Source organism: Notothenia rossii, assembly GCF_949606895.1.
Source record: "Notothenia rossii genome assembly, chromosome: 4".
Lineage (NCBI taxonomy): Eukaryota > Metazoa > Chordata > Actinopteri > Perciformes > Nototheniidae > Notothenia > Notothenia rossii.
In genome coordinates this window covers 63758510-63776842 of record NC_136902.1, presented here as the reverse complement: position 1 = coordinate 63776842, position 18333 = coordinate 63758510, and the positions used below count along the sequence as shown (strand labels likewise).

General features: G+C 39.7%; 2 protein-coding genes and 1 long non-coding RNA gene across 10 annotated transcripts in view; 1 reads left to right on the top strand and 2 right to left on the bottom strand.

The window, feature by feature from the left end:
* Nucleotides 1–5413, bottom strand: part of bcas3 (BCAS3 microtubule associated cell migration factor) — a 363412-nt gene extending 357999 nt beyond the window's left edge. For all 8 annotated transcript variants that reach the window (XR_013807330.1, XM_079676535.1, XM_079676538.1 and 5 more), the window contains exons 1-4: nucleotides 5277–5413; nucleotides 4205–4297; nucleotides 3806–3860; nucleotides 3067–3142 (exon numbers count right to left, since the gene is read on the bottom strand). Coding sequence is in view for 7 of the 8 variants with exons in the window: in XM_079676535.1 (XP_079532661.1) it covers nucleotides 3067–3142; nucleotides 3806–3860; nucleotides 4205–4275 (202 nt within the window). In the remaining variant the exon portion in view is untranslated. The remainder of the gene's footprint in view (nucleotides 1–3066; nucleotides 3143–3805; nucleotides 3861–4204; nucleotides 4298–5276) is intronic.
* LOC307036328 overlaps nucleotides 1–18333 on the top strand; it is a 238918-nt gene that overhangs the window by 174234 nt on the left and 46351 nt on the right. The window lies entirely within an intron of this gene.
* Nucleotides 9419–18333, bottom strand: part of LOC307036324 (uncharacterized protein) — a 98516-nt gene continuing 89601 nt past the window's right edge. Inside the window, exon 6 of the transcript XR_013807331.1 lies at nucleotides 9419–9810. The gene's annotated coding sequence lies outside the window, so the exon portion shown is untranslated. The remainder of the gene's footprint in view (nucleotides 9811–18333) is intronic.

The following is an 18333-nucleotide window of genomic DNA, read 5'->3' as shown; positions in this document are numbered from 1 at the left end:
ATACACATACTTTACAGAGATGCTGTATTGCACAGTATTTTTCTATTTTAGTATACCTCAACAATGGAATTATGATCAGTGGAAATGACCATGACATGGGTCCTTTAATATTTAAAAAAGTTATGTTTTAATTATCTTCAGTGTACGAGTGACGTTCGTATTGTTTGCACACTGTAAGTCTTATTGTGTGTTATCATGGCAAAATGGGTTCCTTGAGCAACCTACTGTAAAAAGCAATTAACCCAGATGCCATTTTGAGTTCTCTGACAGGCGTGTATTTTTTTGACTGATGGCAGATTTGGTTACAACAATTGGATCCCAACTGTGCAAGATGCTATCAGAAAACATCATAGTTGTGCAGTCGGGAAAAGAAAAAAAAGGCTGAGATCGTAGATGGGTGGGCTCCAAGCACCGGCGCCTGAAGACGGGTGGCACACATGGAGCAGCTCGCTTCCACACTGTGATAAAACTCCATCATCACCGCGAAGGGAAAGAAGCAGCTTTACGGAAACCTGAGTGACTATGGAGTTTCACTTGAGTCTGATGACCAAGTTCCACCACGATGCCTGCATAACTCTTCAGATCAAGTCCCTCTCAAAGGACATACAGCACTACTGGAGCAGTAGAGTAGAGGTTTGAAAGAAACGTAGTACCTGACCCTCACCCTTCTTATTAGAAGACACCACATAGAGAATTAAAGCAGGCCCATATAAGAGAAGAAAGCAGAGAAGTAACAGTCTGAGTCTGAACCTTGTTAAGCAGCACCTAATACAGTATATCTGTGGCAGTAAATCCTCATTTCTGTATACCTTAAGAACTTAGAAATGGAATGCATTCAAAAGCTACCCATGAAAGACAGGCAGAACATGGTTGGATCATCACAGCTATTATTGCACAATCACATGTAGTGTATAAGTACATTTGAAATCTAGAGGCCTGACTTGCTTCCCTTCTGTTACTCCACAACACTTTGCACCCCAGTCTGCAGCCCTCCAACTGTCCAGCTCCAATCATCTGTAAGCCTATTAACCTTTACCAGTGTTGGGAAAGTTACTTCCAAAATGTAATACAGTACATATTACTGTCTTTGTTAAAGGTCCCATGTCATGCTTTTCCGGTTATTACCCGTCCCCTTGTGTGTTATTTAGCTTTTTCTGCACGTAAACGGTCTGCAGAGTCACAAACCATCAAAGTACACCCTGTAGCGAGTAAAACTCTAACACAGAAAAGACCTGTCTATGCTGCCCCAGAATGCCTCGTTGGAGTCGTTCAGCATCACACACACTCAATTATTTCTCCGCTGCAGCTCCATCGATTTCTCCTCCCTGAGACGGCGGGACGCGGCGAGGCTGCGGGTGTGTGAGTTTGTGTGCTCGGGCTGGTTTCAGGCTGGGTTTCGCTATGTCTCACTGTATCACAGACGGCCACTGGGCTCACAGGGAGGGGAGGGGCAGGAGCTCCAACAAGCCGTTTAGGACAGAGAGTGAATACACATACTTTACAGAGAGGCTGTATGAGAAACCAATGTGAGTTTGGAAAATTTCACAATATAAATCTATTCTAGTATACCTCAACAATGGAATTATGATCAGTAGAAATGGCCATGAAATTGGGACCTTTAAGAAATAAGTTACATTACAATATTACTGTCTCTGAAATGTAATGAGTTACACTACTTTTGAGTTACTTTTGAGTTACTTTCACCAAAATAACCGCCAAAGAAGTGCTAGGTATTTTAAATGCTAAAATGTAGTTTAGTGCAGCTCATTATGCATCCAATGAAGGGCAATGTGGTATAGCATAACAACTGTGTAGGCCCTTAAAGCTACTAACAACTTGTATTACACGGCTTAGTTGAATACTCGATTCTGATTGTAAATTCTTAACATGTGACACGTTGTTAATCCAGTCATACAGACCACTGTCAAGGACTATAATGAAGGTTGCTAAGGAGGATCAAGAAAGAGAAAGGAAAAGAGGTTAAAAGACGGAGCACTGGACGTCAGATAAATCACCAGAAGAAGGCAGAGAGGAAGTAAACAATAACAGGAACATGGAATGGGCTCTGTAGTTTGTTTAGTATATGGCCGTGTAATAAGCGGGATAATGTGCAGCGAGGCGGTCATTATGGGGAAAAGAACCCCCGACAGGCTGATCAGGGAACCCGACGTGAAGTGGAGGGATCTTGATGAGCCTGAAGGTTAAACACCAGGCTTACTAATCTACCCGCACAGTTTCTCTGGTGTTGGAATGTCTCACGATGTTGTTAAATTCTTAAAAAACAAAACACCATTTCATTTCGGGTTAAAATGAGTTTTAACTGCGTTAATGAGAATTGTAACGGTTAGTATATTACCCAAATTTCATTAGTAGTGCGTTACATTACTTTGTTAGAGCAAAAAGTAATACATTACTGTAACCCCGTTACTTTTGTAACGCGTTACACCCAACACTGACCTTTACAGCCCTGTCCTTTCCCTTTTTCTTTTCTACGTCCTTTCTTTTCCTTTTCTATATGATGAGTTTTGATGATTAAGAGCAGCAGAGGGTATGACAGTTAATGCCTTGTTTACCCGTAAAATGTAACGTTTTGATGTATGATTTGGTGTGTAGACAGACATGATAAGGAGTCATCTCCCCAGATGCTACCTCAATGTCTTGGGCAAGATAGTGAACCCCAAATTGCTCCTGATGTGTGTGTGAGGGCCTGTTAACGTTTTTCTCTTCTGATGAGCAAGTGGCGTCGAAATGAAAATAATATGGTTTATAGATTTAGTGAATCCCTTTTAGTTCCCAGGAAACATGGACGGTTCGCTTCGAGTTGCTGTCAGCACCAAACTCTTTCAAACCAAAAAGGCTTTGGGGTGTTTTGGCCCATGTTAAGTTTGCAAAAGCAAAAGCAAATACGACATTAGAACAAAATAAAGAAATTACATTGCAACTGTTTCCTAACCAGTTTAAGATTCCCTGCAGTAACTTTAAATAAAGAACACCATGCCGTTAGAACTCTCTTTTTTTAATACTAAACTAAACTAACTTGATGTTGTCAGAGAGTTACAAACTTACCGTTGATGTCAGCTTTCTCAAATCGAACCCAAATGATTTTCTCTTTTTCATCAGTGGGCGGAGCTCCAGTGTATGCCTGTAGTTTGGAAGACAGATAAGGTAACAGGTCAGTGTGACAAATATTCCAAACATTAATAATCCAAATGATATTACTCAATTTAGTTTACCAGAAAAAAGTATAAATTGTATAAATTAACAAAATATGAATACAAAATCACAGGTAGAAATCTTGCAACAACCAAAGGGTATATATATATATATTTTTTTTTTCTTTTCCTGTAAGCTCAGGTATGCATCAGTTCTTATATTGCTGTTTTAAATCACATATCATTCAGGTAAGGTAACAAACTCAATTCCCATAACCTGTCTTTCATAAAAAAGTATTGTTGTGATGATCTTAACTTAAACTTGACTGAACCATACTTTCAAATGAATGTATATGTTTACACTCTTTACTCTAGAGTGCGTTTCTTTATTATCTATCATTTTTGTAATAATGCATACGTTTTAAGAGTGAGTTTTCTAGCACCATTGCTCGAAATTTGGGACAAAAGTGTTCACAAACAGCAGACTAGAAGTGTTTTTCAGTATGCATACTGACTTTGTTGAGAATACTTCATTTTGTCACGTTTCTAGTATAACCATATCAACATACTCAAGACGAGCTGTACCAATTGAAATCAGACAGTCCTGGGGAATTGGGATAAAAAAAACTTGAAAACAGCTGACAAAAAGTTACCTGGGGTACCACATCCTGCAGGAAGGTCACCACACTTTCCATGTAAGACTGCTCCCTGTGACAGAAAACAGCCTGTTTAGATTGACAGCCCAGCAAAATGTAAATGTTCTAAAGCTGTATAGATGTATTTATCTGCATGTAGATACTTAATGTAGTGGATTTAAATTATATTGAAAAAAGTAAATATCATTTGGGGAAACATTTAAAGTGGTGCAATTTAAAAACATATCCTAAAGATGACGTGAAAATATCCAACATCAAACTTCTTCAAGCAGAGTTTGACTTGTGCTTGGTGCCCAGGAACATAATTTTTTTAAGGAGAAACAGACAGACGGATGGAAAGACAGAATCATATTAGGGATTTCTAATAAAATAAATATTGCTGATGTCTGTCCTTACGTAGCAGCTTGTGCCCGCACCAGAACCCCTCCAGCACAGCGACTAGGTCGGCATGGGGAGTCCGATGCCATTTCGTCACCCGTATGTTTTAACCTGAAAAGTTACAAAAATCACATATTATTATGACAGCAGCATAGAAATAAAACAAATCATTTATTTGCCCTGGAACTAACTTGTAGAGCACCGAATGTTTCCCTGTAGCATGCAAATAGAAGAACATGTGAAAGACAGGTAGAATTAATTTTTGCCTGACTCTACATCTCAGATTCAGCTTCTTAAATTTGAAATGTTTTAAATATTTGTTTAGACCAAAAAAAATCCCCAGCAAAATGTCAAGTATCTTCAAAGTCTTTGCTTTAGTCAAAAGATGTTCCATGTTAGTGATCTAAGAAAAGCAAGCGATTCAACAGCTGGAACCAGAGGATGTTCCCATGTTTGCTGATAAATGACTTTAACATTTAATGAATTAAACTTGTCAAGCAATGTACTGTTGACCATCTAAACCATTAATAGTTTCAGAAGCGCACTGCACTGACTTTAAGAAAAATACATGTTGAGAGGGATGCTTTAACACCATTAATGTTACAGAAAAATGTGTCCCATCATTATCATATTGAGGATTTCAACATCAAGTACAGCCAGAATAAGAAGCATATGTTATGTTGTTTTCTCATCCTATACTGTGTCTTTACTTGAGTGAGCATACTTTAAAATAAAGAGCTAAGATATACGAAATATGGCTTCTCTTGTATACCCTGCCATACTGTTAAGCTTAGCTATCTTAACCTATATTATCGTAAGCATGTTTTCATTGAATGTATGCCTCACACACGTGCAAAGAAAAGGCTAATATCTGCAAAGCTTGTCAACTGTCAAGTCGACTCCTTATGGCTATTGTCTAACGGTAGAGTTATTTCGTCTGATAAGGACCCTGCAGCTAACTTAGCTAGCATTAGCATTAGCTTAAGAAACTCTCGTGTAGTGATAAAACGACACAACCGGAGCCTTACAAGAGGACATGCATGTGTCGAGTAATGTAAGACTGTATTATCAAGGAGATATAGTGACGAACCGTAGTGTAGAATGACGACTGTGTCCTTGCTTGTGGACTTCTGTGAAGAGCTCTTTACAATAACGGTGTCAAAACAAAAACAGACTGGATTTGCGGAACTGTGTTGTTATTGGAAGCCAATCCGATCGCAAAAACGTTTTTGTCAACCCAATCACCAGACAGTTAGGGCGGGACTAGTGCCTTAGTCACATTCACATTGTCTTATCATTTGACAAATGAAACATCACAAGTCTCTTACATGTCTTACAAATAGTTCAATACAATAATTACAACTACTACAAACGGATGTTTTGTCTGAAAAAGCCTGTCTCCAAAATCATTCTTATTTTATATGTATTGATAATTTTGCTTTATTATAATAACTATTTTAATAATATTAGCCTAATAGTTGTATTTTTTTTTTACTTTTTTCTTAATTGAAGTATATTTGTTACTTTATTACATTTGCAATTCCTTTTTTCCTAAACCAGCAAACAGAAACGCGACTGTAGTGCTTTTTTTGTAAAAGAAGAAAGAAAAAGCAAAGAACATTTCATAGCTCCCAAAAATAATAACTTCATTTAATAATGGGTAACCATAACCATTATTCTTGACTAATAGCAAGGTGATATGGTAATTAATTTCCTCATGAGGAGTTTCCCAACTTATATTCATTCCAATACGGTATCTAACCCTAAAACTAACCCCTAAACCTTTACCCCAGTGTATACAAAAAACAGGATAGAAAAAACCCAGTACCATCACACCTCTCTTTCTGAAAAAACAGCACATTTTATGAAACGTCAGGGATTTTAAGTTTATAAAAATTATTATATTTATTCTTTCACTTTTTTACCAATGTCTTTTTAACTTTAACAAAGCCTTTCCCTCTACCTGAAGGGCCTAAGTTTTACCATCTAGACCTTTGCTTGAGTTTCTCACACAGGCTCATTGCGACACATAAGAACACCCTAACCTGAAACAACAGTCACCTGAGAGACACCAGAACCACCATCCACAGACCAAACAAGGAGGGGACAACGTCCATGTGAGACAGGTTAGGGCCCCTAAACTATGAATACTGTATTTATATAAAAATCTGACTGTGAAATCGAGTGAAGGAGGGAAACAGGCACAACTCACACATAGGTACACCACCAAGCTCAAAAACACTACACAGTCTCTCTTGTCACTTAACACACTCATCCACTACAATACAGCATACACACCACGAATAGAACTACATCCACTGATACACATCTTTATGGTCCATTGACTCACCTACTAGATCAATAAACTAGACACCTCAGTAAGCAATACTTTAAGCTAATTCAAGCAATACACCACCAACACAAAATAGAAAGGCCCTTGCAGCTAACACATATTCACATAAGTCAACAGACTTACATAATTCATTATAGCATCCACACCAACAGAAAAAACACTCACCAAATTACATAGCAACACCATCAACTGCATACATATACATGATTCTACAACAACATTACAAAACCATCATATACAGTAAACCCTAATCCTTACACTTCCCTTCCCCAAACCTTAACATCTCCTTCCCTCCAGCTACATATAGAGCCAAGTGCCATCTGGTCAAATCCAATTTACAGGACTGGTGCATGACAGGTACTAAACCAATCCGGATATTGGGAGAATCCAACCTTTCCAGAATCCCACCCATCCCAGGAACCAAAACATCCAAATTGACAGCTACCCAGGGCCAAAGCCTACAACTTATTATAACTACTTAAACCCAACCCACCCCCTAGGGTCTAAACTCTTATCCTGTCTAGTGGTATCAATGAACCAGAACACCAGACAAACTATAGCACGGCTCAGGGCTCTTCACAAACTTGCCAAAACAACCTCACCCACACAAAAACAAATCTATAACCGATCAATGAATCTAGGTTCTAGACGCCAAACCCCTGACTGGTATCCTACACAACATGATCACAACCAGACCAGTCAAGATCCATTGGATGACACCCACAGCTCAACTCATACTGGAAAAATGACTCCAACAGTTACAGATAAATGTATAACGCTTATAATCGCAATCCAGCATACAGTACATACAGTATACACCTACACGTAACCTACAATCTGACGGGACCCACATCCCCTCTAAACCCAACCCCGAACCTGACCTGGGGTGGAGTTCATCATCCACAGTTATCAGTCTAGATAATTTTTCCTCTCTGCAGTACAGCAGCGGCTATTGCAGAGGGGCCTGACCTTTGTTCCATGCCCCTCTGAGTATGACTGGGAGTAACTTCGTAGGCATCTACACCGATACCAGATAACCCTTGCCCCACCATGTGATTCTTCACATTAGACCTAGAGTATCAGACTGCAAATGTTATTATGGCCAACTATCCACTGAGCATGCTTCATCAAATATACCACTATTTGGACATAATCAGACCCATACTGTTTCGACTCACTCCTACCGCTTCACAATTGATATCAACAGTCCATATAATAAAGAAATAGGCCTATCAAATGGTATCCTTAGTAATCAGCAATTCATCAACCACACACAAAATACCAATTGAACGAGTTCCTTCAGGCCTACCATGAAACACTTCTATATCGTATAGGTAATCCCACACAACAATTGAATTGTATTTTACGCAGGGACCAGAATGGGCATTTGACTTAAAGTGGAGAGCATGCACGGCAAACCCACAGACACGCTACGGTGCCTTAACCCCAACCCCAACCCAAGGGTAAAGGAGGGCTAAGGTTAAAGATGTAAAAAAATAGCCGCACTTTGAGACATTTTAATTACATTTTATATTTGGAGTCAATGAAAGCTACAGTACATTAATGAAAAACGCTAGAGGTAACACACTTGGTGCACATAAGCTGAGACAGAAGACAATCAAACACACTTAATTCCATGACACCACTCCTCACAGTTGGGGATGAAATCACTGACCAATATGAACGCTCATCTTGCTCTACACACTTATACACATCAAACCATTCAACATGAGTTCTTGTGATGTAATTACTTTTCACTTGATGTGAACAATTATTCAGAGTCAATGAGACGGAAAGTGTTCTGCAGTTGATCACAAGAACTGGCTTTGTTTACTTCCCCCAACACATAATTTGCTCTAACTCGCATTTACAATGATACTCTGTCTTATCTGTCTTGCATTGTGTGCATATGTGCGTGTGTGCAATCCTTTATATTTCTTGTTCTACATTGTGTTTTCTGTCTATTTGTTTCCATTTGGATGCCAGTCGGTGTTCAAATGCATCTGTAATATGAATCTCCGTATCAGTGAGCATTATTGTGTTGTGTATTATTTTACACCCCATTTACACCTTACTACCATGTGATAGGAATAAAAACACATGTAAGCGTTTAAATGGCAGCATGCAGATATACATTTAAGGTTAACCTTAATGTTGTTGAGAATGAAATAAATGTTGTATACCAAAGATGACTTTGGTGTTGACTTTTCATTGCTCTTGAGTTATTGGAAATGTTAATGATCAAAACTAATCCTACCACTGGAATGTACTAATAGTATAATTAGGCCAATTAGTATTAATTAGTCATGCCTAATCTTTATCTGTACGTGATTGGCTTAGGGCCAATCGAAACAGAGCCGGCCAGCTAACTAATCAGAGCAAACTGCAGGCTCTGGTCACAGAGAGAGGGTGAAAAGAAGTGCTGCAGCACAGGCAGTATGAGAAAATACCTTTTTTAACATTAAAGCATTTAAAAATGTCAGGGTAGAGGCAAAAAATACTAATTATGAACCTTAAATTGAGCATAATAGGGCCCCTTTAACCCTTGTGTTGTGTTTGGGTCTCCCGTGACCCGTTTCAAGTTAAAATGATATAATAACTACGCTCTAGTTTTTTGTTATCTGAACAAGGCTTCATGACATCCTCCACAACAGCTATATAAACACTACAAAACTGATTTTGTCAATTTTAGCCAAGTCTGAAGGTCTCTAAAAAAAAAGTGTATAATTGTTATAATGGGGTTCGGGCCCAATCAAGATTCATCTTTGACTAAATACACCCCACCCCAACCCCCACCCCCTTCATCCACTGTAACAATAATCTTTTCGCAACACGCACCTGGTCTATCATCATCATTTATCTTTGGACTGAGATAAATCATGGGTAAAAATGTACCCGTGAACACCATGAACGGTTACAGCTTTCGCACACAACACAAGGGTTAAACTAAATAGACATGTTGTCTTACATGTGCTGCAAAAGCAGAATTACACCATTGAAATGCGGAAGTTAACAAATTAAAGCTATAGTTAACACAAAATGTGATGGCTCTGATCAATACATTGATCATATTTTGGGATAAAATGTTACAGTGAGACTGTGCAGGAGACAGTGCACGGTCCAGCTTTAACACATGTATTCAGACCCTGCATGGTTTTCTTCGTCCACCTGATGGCAGTATGACTCTAGCTATGAAGCTTCCACTAAATCCTCCCTCTTTGTTCTCCTGCCAATTTCTCTTCTCCTGATGCCTTTTTTTTCCTTACAACATCTATGAGAGGAGAGAAAAGGAGAAGAAAAAAGTATCCCCGGGTTAAAATAAATAGCCTTTCACAGTTAATTTAATTGACTATTATGTACAATATCGAGGTAATTCCGCCTCAGCTGCAATAACAAACAAAAATAGCATTGCCTCAGCAATCAGTTACTACACAAACAGAGAAAGGCTTTAATCTGCTTCTATCACACAAGATCCAAGAATGAAGTTTGTTCAGACACTGAGGCACCTGTTTTTTGAATTGTTGTAACATCTCTGCAGAGGAATAATACACTCAGTTGTAGAAATTAAGAGAATGAATATGTAATATTCTGCAAGAGAACAGAAGAGTACCATGACATATAATTAGATTTATATTTCATGTCCCTATCGCATAATGAAGAAATGGATTTGAATATGTATGTACATTTTTAGAAAGGTTCAGTTCCTTCAAGGACAATTTTATTTGCAATAAGAGTTAACCTTGTGGGGAGAACATTTACATTTCTTAACTTTCCTGTCATTTCATAATGTCTTTGTGTAATTTCAGAGGTTCAGAGTTGAGGTCAGTGTCCAGAAATTGGTCCTTATCCTCCACTCTGTAACTTCTTTATCATCTTTCTCTCCTGCTGGGTAAATGCATGTGGTGTACGGGTGTGTGGTATGTGTGAGTGTGTGTGCATGTGAAACAGAGAGCAAGTCGGTCTGAGGTGTTGCTGTTCTCGCCTGTCCTGCTACCTCCAGCTGCTTGTCTACCGCCCCCCACAGGCTGGCAGAGGTTACCCCATGCTGACCTGTTTAATTGTCTGCCTGTCCTAGGGCCCACCGATGAGTGTGTGCGTGTTTTGCCGCTGCGCTGAGGAGGACATGGATGACACGCACGAACACAAGGGGTAAGAAGCATAGAAAGATGAACCAAACCTCGCAGGGCCTCTGTTAGATGCTGTCAGGCAGAAGTGTGTGTCCCATTAAAACGTGCTTAAATCAAGGAGCTTCTCTCAAGTCTGCCTGTTGCTAGAGCAGCTACAGTAAAACAAGTGCACACATCCCACTCACAGGTTTAGAAACTGTAGCTTCACACAAGCAGCTAGAGAAACAACTCAGAGAGCCAAGACACAATGCTCTCAATATGGTATCCTAATGATAGGAACCGTTTTTTTCTCTGTATCTGGATTATTAACATCAAATGAACATTTAATTATACAGATACACTGAATTTCCAAATCCCGTGTCGAAATAGGAAAAATCTGCAACATTTCAAATGAGTCAAACTCCACTGCTTGCTGTAAATTCTCAGACATTTCAAGGGCCCATTTCATAGCACAGTTGAATACTTGATTCTGATTGGTCAATTTTCAACATTCTACAGTCCATTTCTGTATAGCAGACCGCTGCTAGGTATAACAGACTGTTGCTAAGGATGTTCTGATCATAGGACCACACTCAATCCACATTACTCAAAATGCCTTGGAATATTTTTTTAATATTGATTTTTATATATTAGGAGAGCATACCACTTTAGAAATTCATTGTGAACTTTCATAAAAACAAAAGGAGAAGAAGAAGAAGAAGAAAACAGTGCAGAAAAAGTTAAAGAGGTTAAAAGACACAAAAAGTATGATGACATAAGTGGCAAAATGAAGAAAACGGACAGGAATTAAAGACATTTCCTGCTGAAAATGCCTGTGAATGCTGTAAACTGTGTACATTTGTTGCTGAATTTAGCTGAAAATGCAGAAAAAGCTGAATATTTTATTAGTTTAATGGTCTCTGTAGCTGCTTTTAGCTATAAAAACCAAGCAAGTGTGTTGCTGAACTTAGCGGAGAAATGCAGAAAAGTGAAATGATTTGAATCAAAATTGTCACAGCTCAAATGCATTGCAATGACTTTGTTGAAAACTGGAAGGTGAAATGTCAAACTAAGAGTAGGAGAAATAGTGAAGAAGCTTAATATTTTAAAGAAAAGGTTTAAAAAAAGGTATAAACAATAACATGTATAGCCTTGATGTCCTGAAATAGCTGAATAAGTTAATAGTTGAATGGTTTATAGCTGAATGTAGGCTGAAGGAGTTAAATATTAAATGTAAGTAGTAGTGAATGAATGTGTATTAAGAAGAGAAAAGAAAAAAATGCTTTGAAAAGCAGCAGAATATTTTAACTGCAAACTTTTGAACTAAAACCAAACGTCACCAATAATGTATAAAATATGTGTAACGTGTTGAAGTCAGTATGAAGTCTCCATCAGACAGAAAAGAATAGGCTGAGACAGTCTTTAAACTCCAGTATGTTTGTTTTTGTTTGAGGTGACGACCTAATCAAACACCTGTGTGTGTAAGCCCAGAGATCAAAGGTTACCGTGGTGACGGCGTTATCAAACACCTGTGTACATGAGCCCAGATATCAAAGGTTTTCCATGGAGAAAGGTGTGCAGCTGGTGCTCTGAGGACAAATCAGGCTGAATTTACAATGGGCCTTAATGGAGACATGTTGAACGTTTTTGTCACTTCATGCCCTCAAGAGGTATTTTGTTTAATTTTTTTGCTTCATATTTTTTTTTTTTCAACGTAGGAGAGGTTTTCCTAAGTTTTTCATGAAAGATGATGTCCAAAGACTGTAGGTTTAGGGAATTATGGCAGGTTTAAAACATTTTTTTGGCGAATTTCAAGCTCTCCTCCACTCTGTTTTGAGATCAAAGCACTCTAGACTTAACGAGCGGCGCAATACACACTAATGTTAAAATCTGAAGAAGCCCTCTTTACCAAGCTCCAAACTAAGTTAAATATCTCAAAAAGCGTAAATGTCATAAACAAGAAAAGTCATAGCACACATGTTCTGAAGGAGCTGAACATTTTAATATTTGAATGATTTCTGTAGCTAACAATATGTGGAAGGAGTAGCATTTGGCGCACGGTGTAGTTAAAAGAGGATTTGAAGGTTCCTCCCATATAGTTACATGTTAAAAAAAGAGTTTAAAAAGCTGAATATTTCAAAAAGTATAACATATTTTGAAAAATGTGAACGTTTCCCATTATGTGCTAAAAAGGCTGAATATTTTTGATATTTGAATGGTTTCCGTAGCTGAAAGTATGCTGAAGTTATTCGACTGCAAAATATTGGTTGAAACTAGAAAAGGCATTTCCTGCTGAAAATGTGTGTGAATGCTGTAAACTGTGTACATTTGTTGCTGAAATTAGCTGAAAATGCAGAAAAAGCTGAATATTGTATTAGTTGAACTGTCTTTGTAGCTGATTTTAGCTACAAAAACCAAGTAAGTGTGTTGCTTAACTTAGTGGAGAAATGCAGAAAAGTGAAATGATTTGAATCAAAATTGTTACAGCTCAAATGCATTGTAATGACTTTGTTGAAAACTTGAAAGTGAAATGTTAAACTGGAAGTGTAGGAAAAATAGTGAAGAAGCTTAATATTTAAAAGAAAAGATTTAAAAATATATATAGCCTCAATGTCCTTAAATAGCTGAATAATGTAATAGTTTAATAGTTTCTGTATTTGAAAGTAGGCTGAAGGAGTTAAATATTAAATGTAAGTAGTAGTGAATGGATGTGTATTAAGAAGAGAAAAGAAAGTAAAAAGGATTTGAAAAGCAGCAGAATATTTTAACTGCAAACTTTTGAACTAACTTGATGGATTGAGTGATCTGTCACGATGGCAACAGCATGTGATGAAGCCCCATAATATGCTTAGATGTGTTGATGTTACCTTCGTTACCAAACCTGTGAAGTTTTGGGCCGTTTGGAGCATTTTCACTGAAGTTATTAGAAAACCGTCTTTCATGGTGAGCATTGTGTTGCCATGGCAACGGCATTTGAAGAAATCTCAAAATTGTCACGTAGATGTCTTCACGGCTGGACTGTTAGCACACATGTAAAGTTTGAGCACGTTTTGACCATTTTCATAAGAGTTATAGCAATATAGTGGTTTATGGCGAGGGATGCGTTGCCATGGCAACAGCTTTTGAGGAAAACTCATTATTGGATCTTAGACATGTTGAAGGCTGGACCATTAACCATTATCTGAAGTCTTGTGCTGTTTTGGCCCTTTTCATAGGCGTTGCGACAACATCATGTTTTTTGGCGAGGGATGGAAATGGCTTAGGGTGAGACGTCAGATTTGACATAGAGCTGTTGAGGCATGGAGAGGTGATATGCTGGTGAAGATTGGGGAACGATCGGACCGTGTCCTTTGGAGTTACAGCAACATCGTGTTTTATGCCATGGTAACACCACATTATGTAACATCAGATTTGACGTAGAGCTGTTCAGGGCCACAGTGTTAACCATCATGTGATGTTCGGTGGCATTCTGAGCATGTCAGTTGGAGTTATGACATCATCGTGTTCCATGATACAGGTGTTTGAGGTAACGTTGTTATCAAACACCTTTGCTTGAGCCCAGAGATCAAAGGTTTCCATGGTGATGTGCAGTAATCAGTGGGAAGAGAGCCTTTCCATTGATCTGAATGAGAGATAAACCTCTTACATGTGAACGTTTTGTTGAAGAAATGTCAACGTGTGAAGCGTCTCAGGACCCTGACGAGCATCTGAGTCTACTTTTTAGGTACTTTCGGGTCAATAATGTGGCCTTTTTTTACCTTTTTGTGAATAATTGTGCTTTAATTTTGAGATTAATAATTGAAATTGGTCGGTTACCTCACTGAGAAGTTGGAGGTGTGGCTTCATCTAACAGCTCACTGTACAGGTTCCTGACTCTTCCAGCACGCCCTGCAATATTTAAAAATGTCTTGTAGACCTTTTGATGAATAATAGCAGTCATGATAAAAGTAAACCTGTGATTTGCCCGTTAAATGTTTGAATGATGATTTTTCATTAGTATTAACTTAAAAGTGACCTATCATGCAAAACGCACTTTTCTACACAACCCTCTCTATTTTCCTCCATACCCAAATTTCTTAAAAAGGGGCTGCAACGGATCTGATACAGACTGATACAGATTTGAACACTTCTATGACATCACAGAAGTGGCGCTACGGCTATTGGGCCAACTCCACCAATCAGGAGGATACAGCCACGGACATTGCCGTTCGAAAGCGCTGGAGACGCTGTAGTACATATGCCAGGCCTGTAGATGGTGCTGTTCTCACAGAATCAGCCCATGTAAAGGCAGTGTTAAATTGAACGAAATGAGGAATGGCTAAAATGCATGATCTGTTTGGTATTTTGAAAAATAACAAGTATAAATATGCCTTATATAGGTATGGTCCTACACTATATTATTCAAATACAGCATGATAGGTCCACTTTAATAATATATTAATAATAATTTTGGTAAAGCAATATATTATTTTATCAGAATCAGACACTTTATTTATCCGGGGGGAACAGTTTGTCAAAGGGTTTTTGTGACAGTTTTAGAATAAAATAAAAACAAAATATTTGTGTATACACAAGAAGTAAAATGAATAATAAAAAGATCCATCCATCCATCCATCTTCTCCCGCTTATACGTGGTCGGGTCGCGGGGGTAGCAGTTCCAGCAGAGAGCCCAAACTTTCTTTTCCCTGGCCACATCAACCAGCTCTGACTAGGGGATCCCAAGGCGCTCCCAGGCCAGCGAAGAGATATAATACCTCCACCTGGTCCTAGGTCTACCCCTTGGTCTCTTCCCAGCTGGTCGTGCCTGGAACACCTCCCTAGGGAGGCGCCCAGGTGGCATCAATCAATCAATCAATCAATCAATGTTTATTTATATAGCCCAATATCACAAATGTTACATTTGTCTCAGTGGACTTCACAGTTTGTACAGAATATCAGTATGACAATACGACACCCTCTGTCCTTAGACCCTCACATCGTACAAGGAAAAACGTCCTCACTAGGTGCCCGAACCACCTCAACTGGCTCCTATCGACGCGAAGGAGGAGCGGTTCAACTCCGAGTCCCTCCCGGATGACTGAACTTCTCACCTTATCCCAAAGGGAGACACCAGCCACCCTGCGGAGAAAACCCATCTCGGCCGCTTGTATCTGCAATCTCGTTCTTTCGGTCATGACCCATCCTTCATGGCCATAGGTGAGGGTAGGAACGAAAATGGCCCGGTAGACAGAGAGCTTTGCCTTCTGGCTCAGCTCTCTTTTCGTCACAACGGTGCGGTAAAGCGACTGCAGTACCGTTCCCGCTGCTCCGATTGTCCGGCCCATCTCACACTCCATTGTTCCCTCACTCGAGAACAAGACTCCGAGATACGTAAACTCCTTCTCTTGGGGTAAGGACTCATTCCCTGCTTGGAGTGGACAGTCCATCGGTTTCCTGCTGAGAACCATGGCCTCAGATTTGGAGGTGCTGATCCTCATCCCAGCCGCTTCACACTCGGTTTCGAACCGATCCAGTGAGTGCTGAAGGTCGCAGACCGATGAAGCCATTAGAACCACATAATCTGCAAAAAGCAGTGGTGCAATCCTTAGTCCACCGAACTGCAGACCCCCTCCCCCACGACTACGCCTCGAAATCCGATCCATGTATATTACAAACAGGATTGGTGACAAAGCGCAGCCCTGGCGGAGGCCAACCCTCACCGGAAATGGGTCTGACTTACTGCCGAGGACCCGGACACAGCTCTCGCTTTGGGAGTACAGAGATTGGATGGCCCTGAGTAGAGACCCCCTCACCCCATACTCCCGCAGCACATCCCACAGTAACTCCCTGGGAACTCGGTCATACCTTCTCCAAGTCTACAAAACACATGTAGACCGGATAAGTGTACTCCCAGGCCCCCTCCAGGATCCTTGCGAGAGGATTTGTAATAAAAAGATAAAATAAGATATTATAATATGCATGTAATAACATAAAAAACTAAGAAAACATTTCCAATAAAATATACAATAAAATACAAAAAATACTAAAACATAACTTTTTTTTAAGATTATAACTTTTAGAAATCTATACTTTGTGTCATGGTGGCAGAGTGGATACTTCCTGTGAAGTGAGAGCTGAGAGGGATTTCATAGTGTGCTCTCAGTCGTGGATCATAGATGCTCAGCCACCCCAGGGCAACACAGGGTATCAGGATGAACTACAGTCCAGGAGAGGGAGGCTGACATGTTTCTTAACTGTGTGTGTGTGTGTGTGTGTGTGTGTGTGTGTGTGTGTGTGTGTGTGTGTGTGTGTGTGTGTGTGTGTGTGTGTGTGTGTGTGTGTGTGTGTGTGTGTGTGTGTGTGTGTGTGTGTGTGTGTGTGTGTGTGCGTGCGTGCGTGCGTGCGTGTGTGTGTGTGTGAGAGAGAGAGTGGAGATCATGCATGTGTCGGGGCTATTAGTGGGAGGTGTGTGACTTGGGGGGTAGTAGTGGATGCGGTAGGGTGGATACTGAGGGATGATGTGTGTGTATGTTTGTGTGTGTGTGCTTTTGCACTTCCATGCCAGCCCCCAGGCCGGCCCCATAGTAATTACACACTCCAGTGGCTGGACTGGGAGGGAAATTGAAGGCCTGGGCAGGAGGCCCCAGCTGCCTCAGTCTCCCTCCCCATCAGTCTGCTGCTGATTGAGCTTGCCTTACACACACATATATATACACAAACACACACACTGAGATAGCCATGCCCGCACTAGCAGACTTTTGCTCTATTTCACTTTTGCATACACAATAACTGTCTCACTCTTTCTCTCTCCCTCAAACACACACCAATCCTCAAAGGAAATTCTGCTTTGTGTTGCAGTAATGAGATTCTCACACACCCGCTCTTTTTTACCAGCCCAGGCCAATGAAGGGCAGGACTGAGCGAGTGAGAGGTTGGTGTTCACGTGTGTTCATGCATGTGTGCAGAGTTTGTGTGTTTGACAGCCGCAAATCAAAACACCTCCTTCTGCTCCATCATCATCCAGTCTGAGAAAATGTATAGCAGAGAAGAGGATGGAATCTTGACGTCCTGTAATTAATAATTACAATCAAATAAAGAAACAACAACATGGCTTTTATTGGTTGCCTTGCTGTTTTTCATTGTGTGTGTGTCCATATCCATCACATGTCTGTGGTAAAAATGTCCTGGCCTTCACCCAAGAACTGTCATTCTTGATCATGATAGTTAGGTATGGTGGAGGGGAAGGGTGGGGCTGGGGGGGACGGGGGGTGTTTCACAGCAAAATTGCCATTTGTTCCTCGTTAGTCTCTCTATTTTCTATCACAAATACCAACGCCAGGCATTCTAGACAAAAGGGGTCCAAATATTGAGCTTTTTACTGAAAATGCCATATTATTCAACAAAGATAATTATAATTTATAGTTTTTAGCTAAAAGGTTTTATTTAGGATCCCCTGAGACACTGTTTAATAGTTATAGCTGACACTGGTACATGTTATGCATCTACAGTATATTTGAAATCATCAAAAATCATACTGTACCATTTCAAGTTTATAATGAGTGTACTTTTCAAACCTCTGTGTCGCCTGTCAGCGCAACTTACTAGACCCTCCAGAAAAACGCGGGCCAAAATCCTTAATTATGCGGGCTAAAATCATTGATTATGCGGGCTAAAATCCTTGATTATACGATAAAAATGCGGGGTTTTTA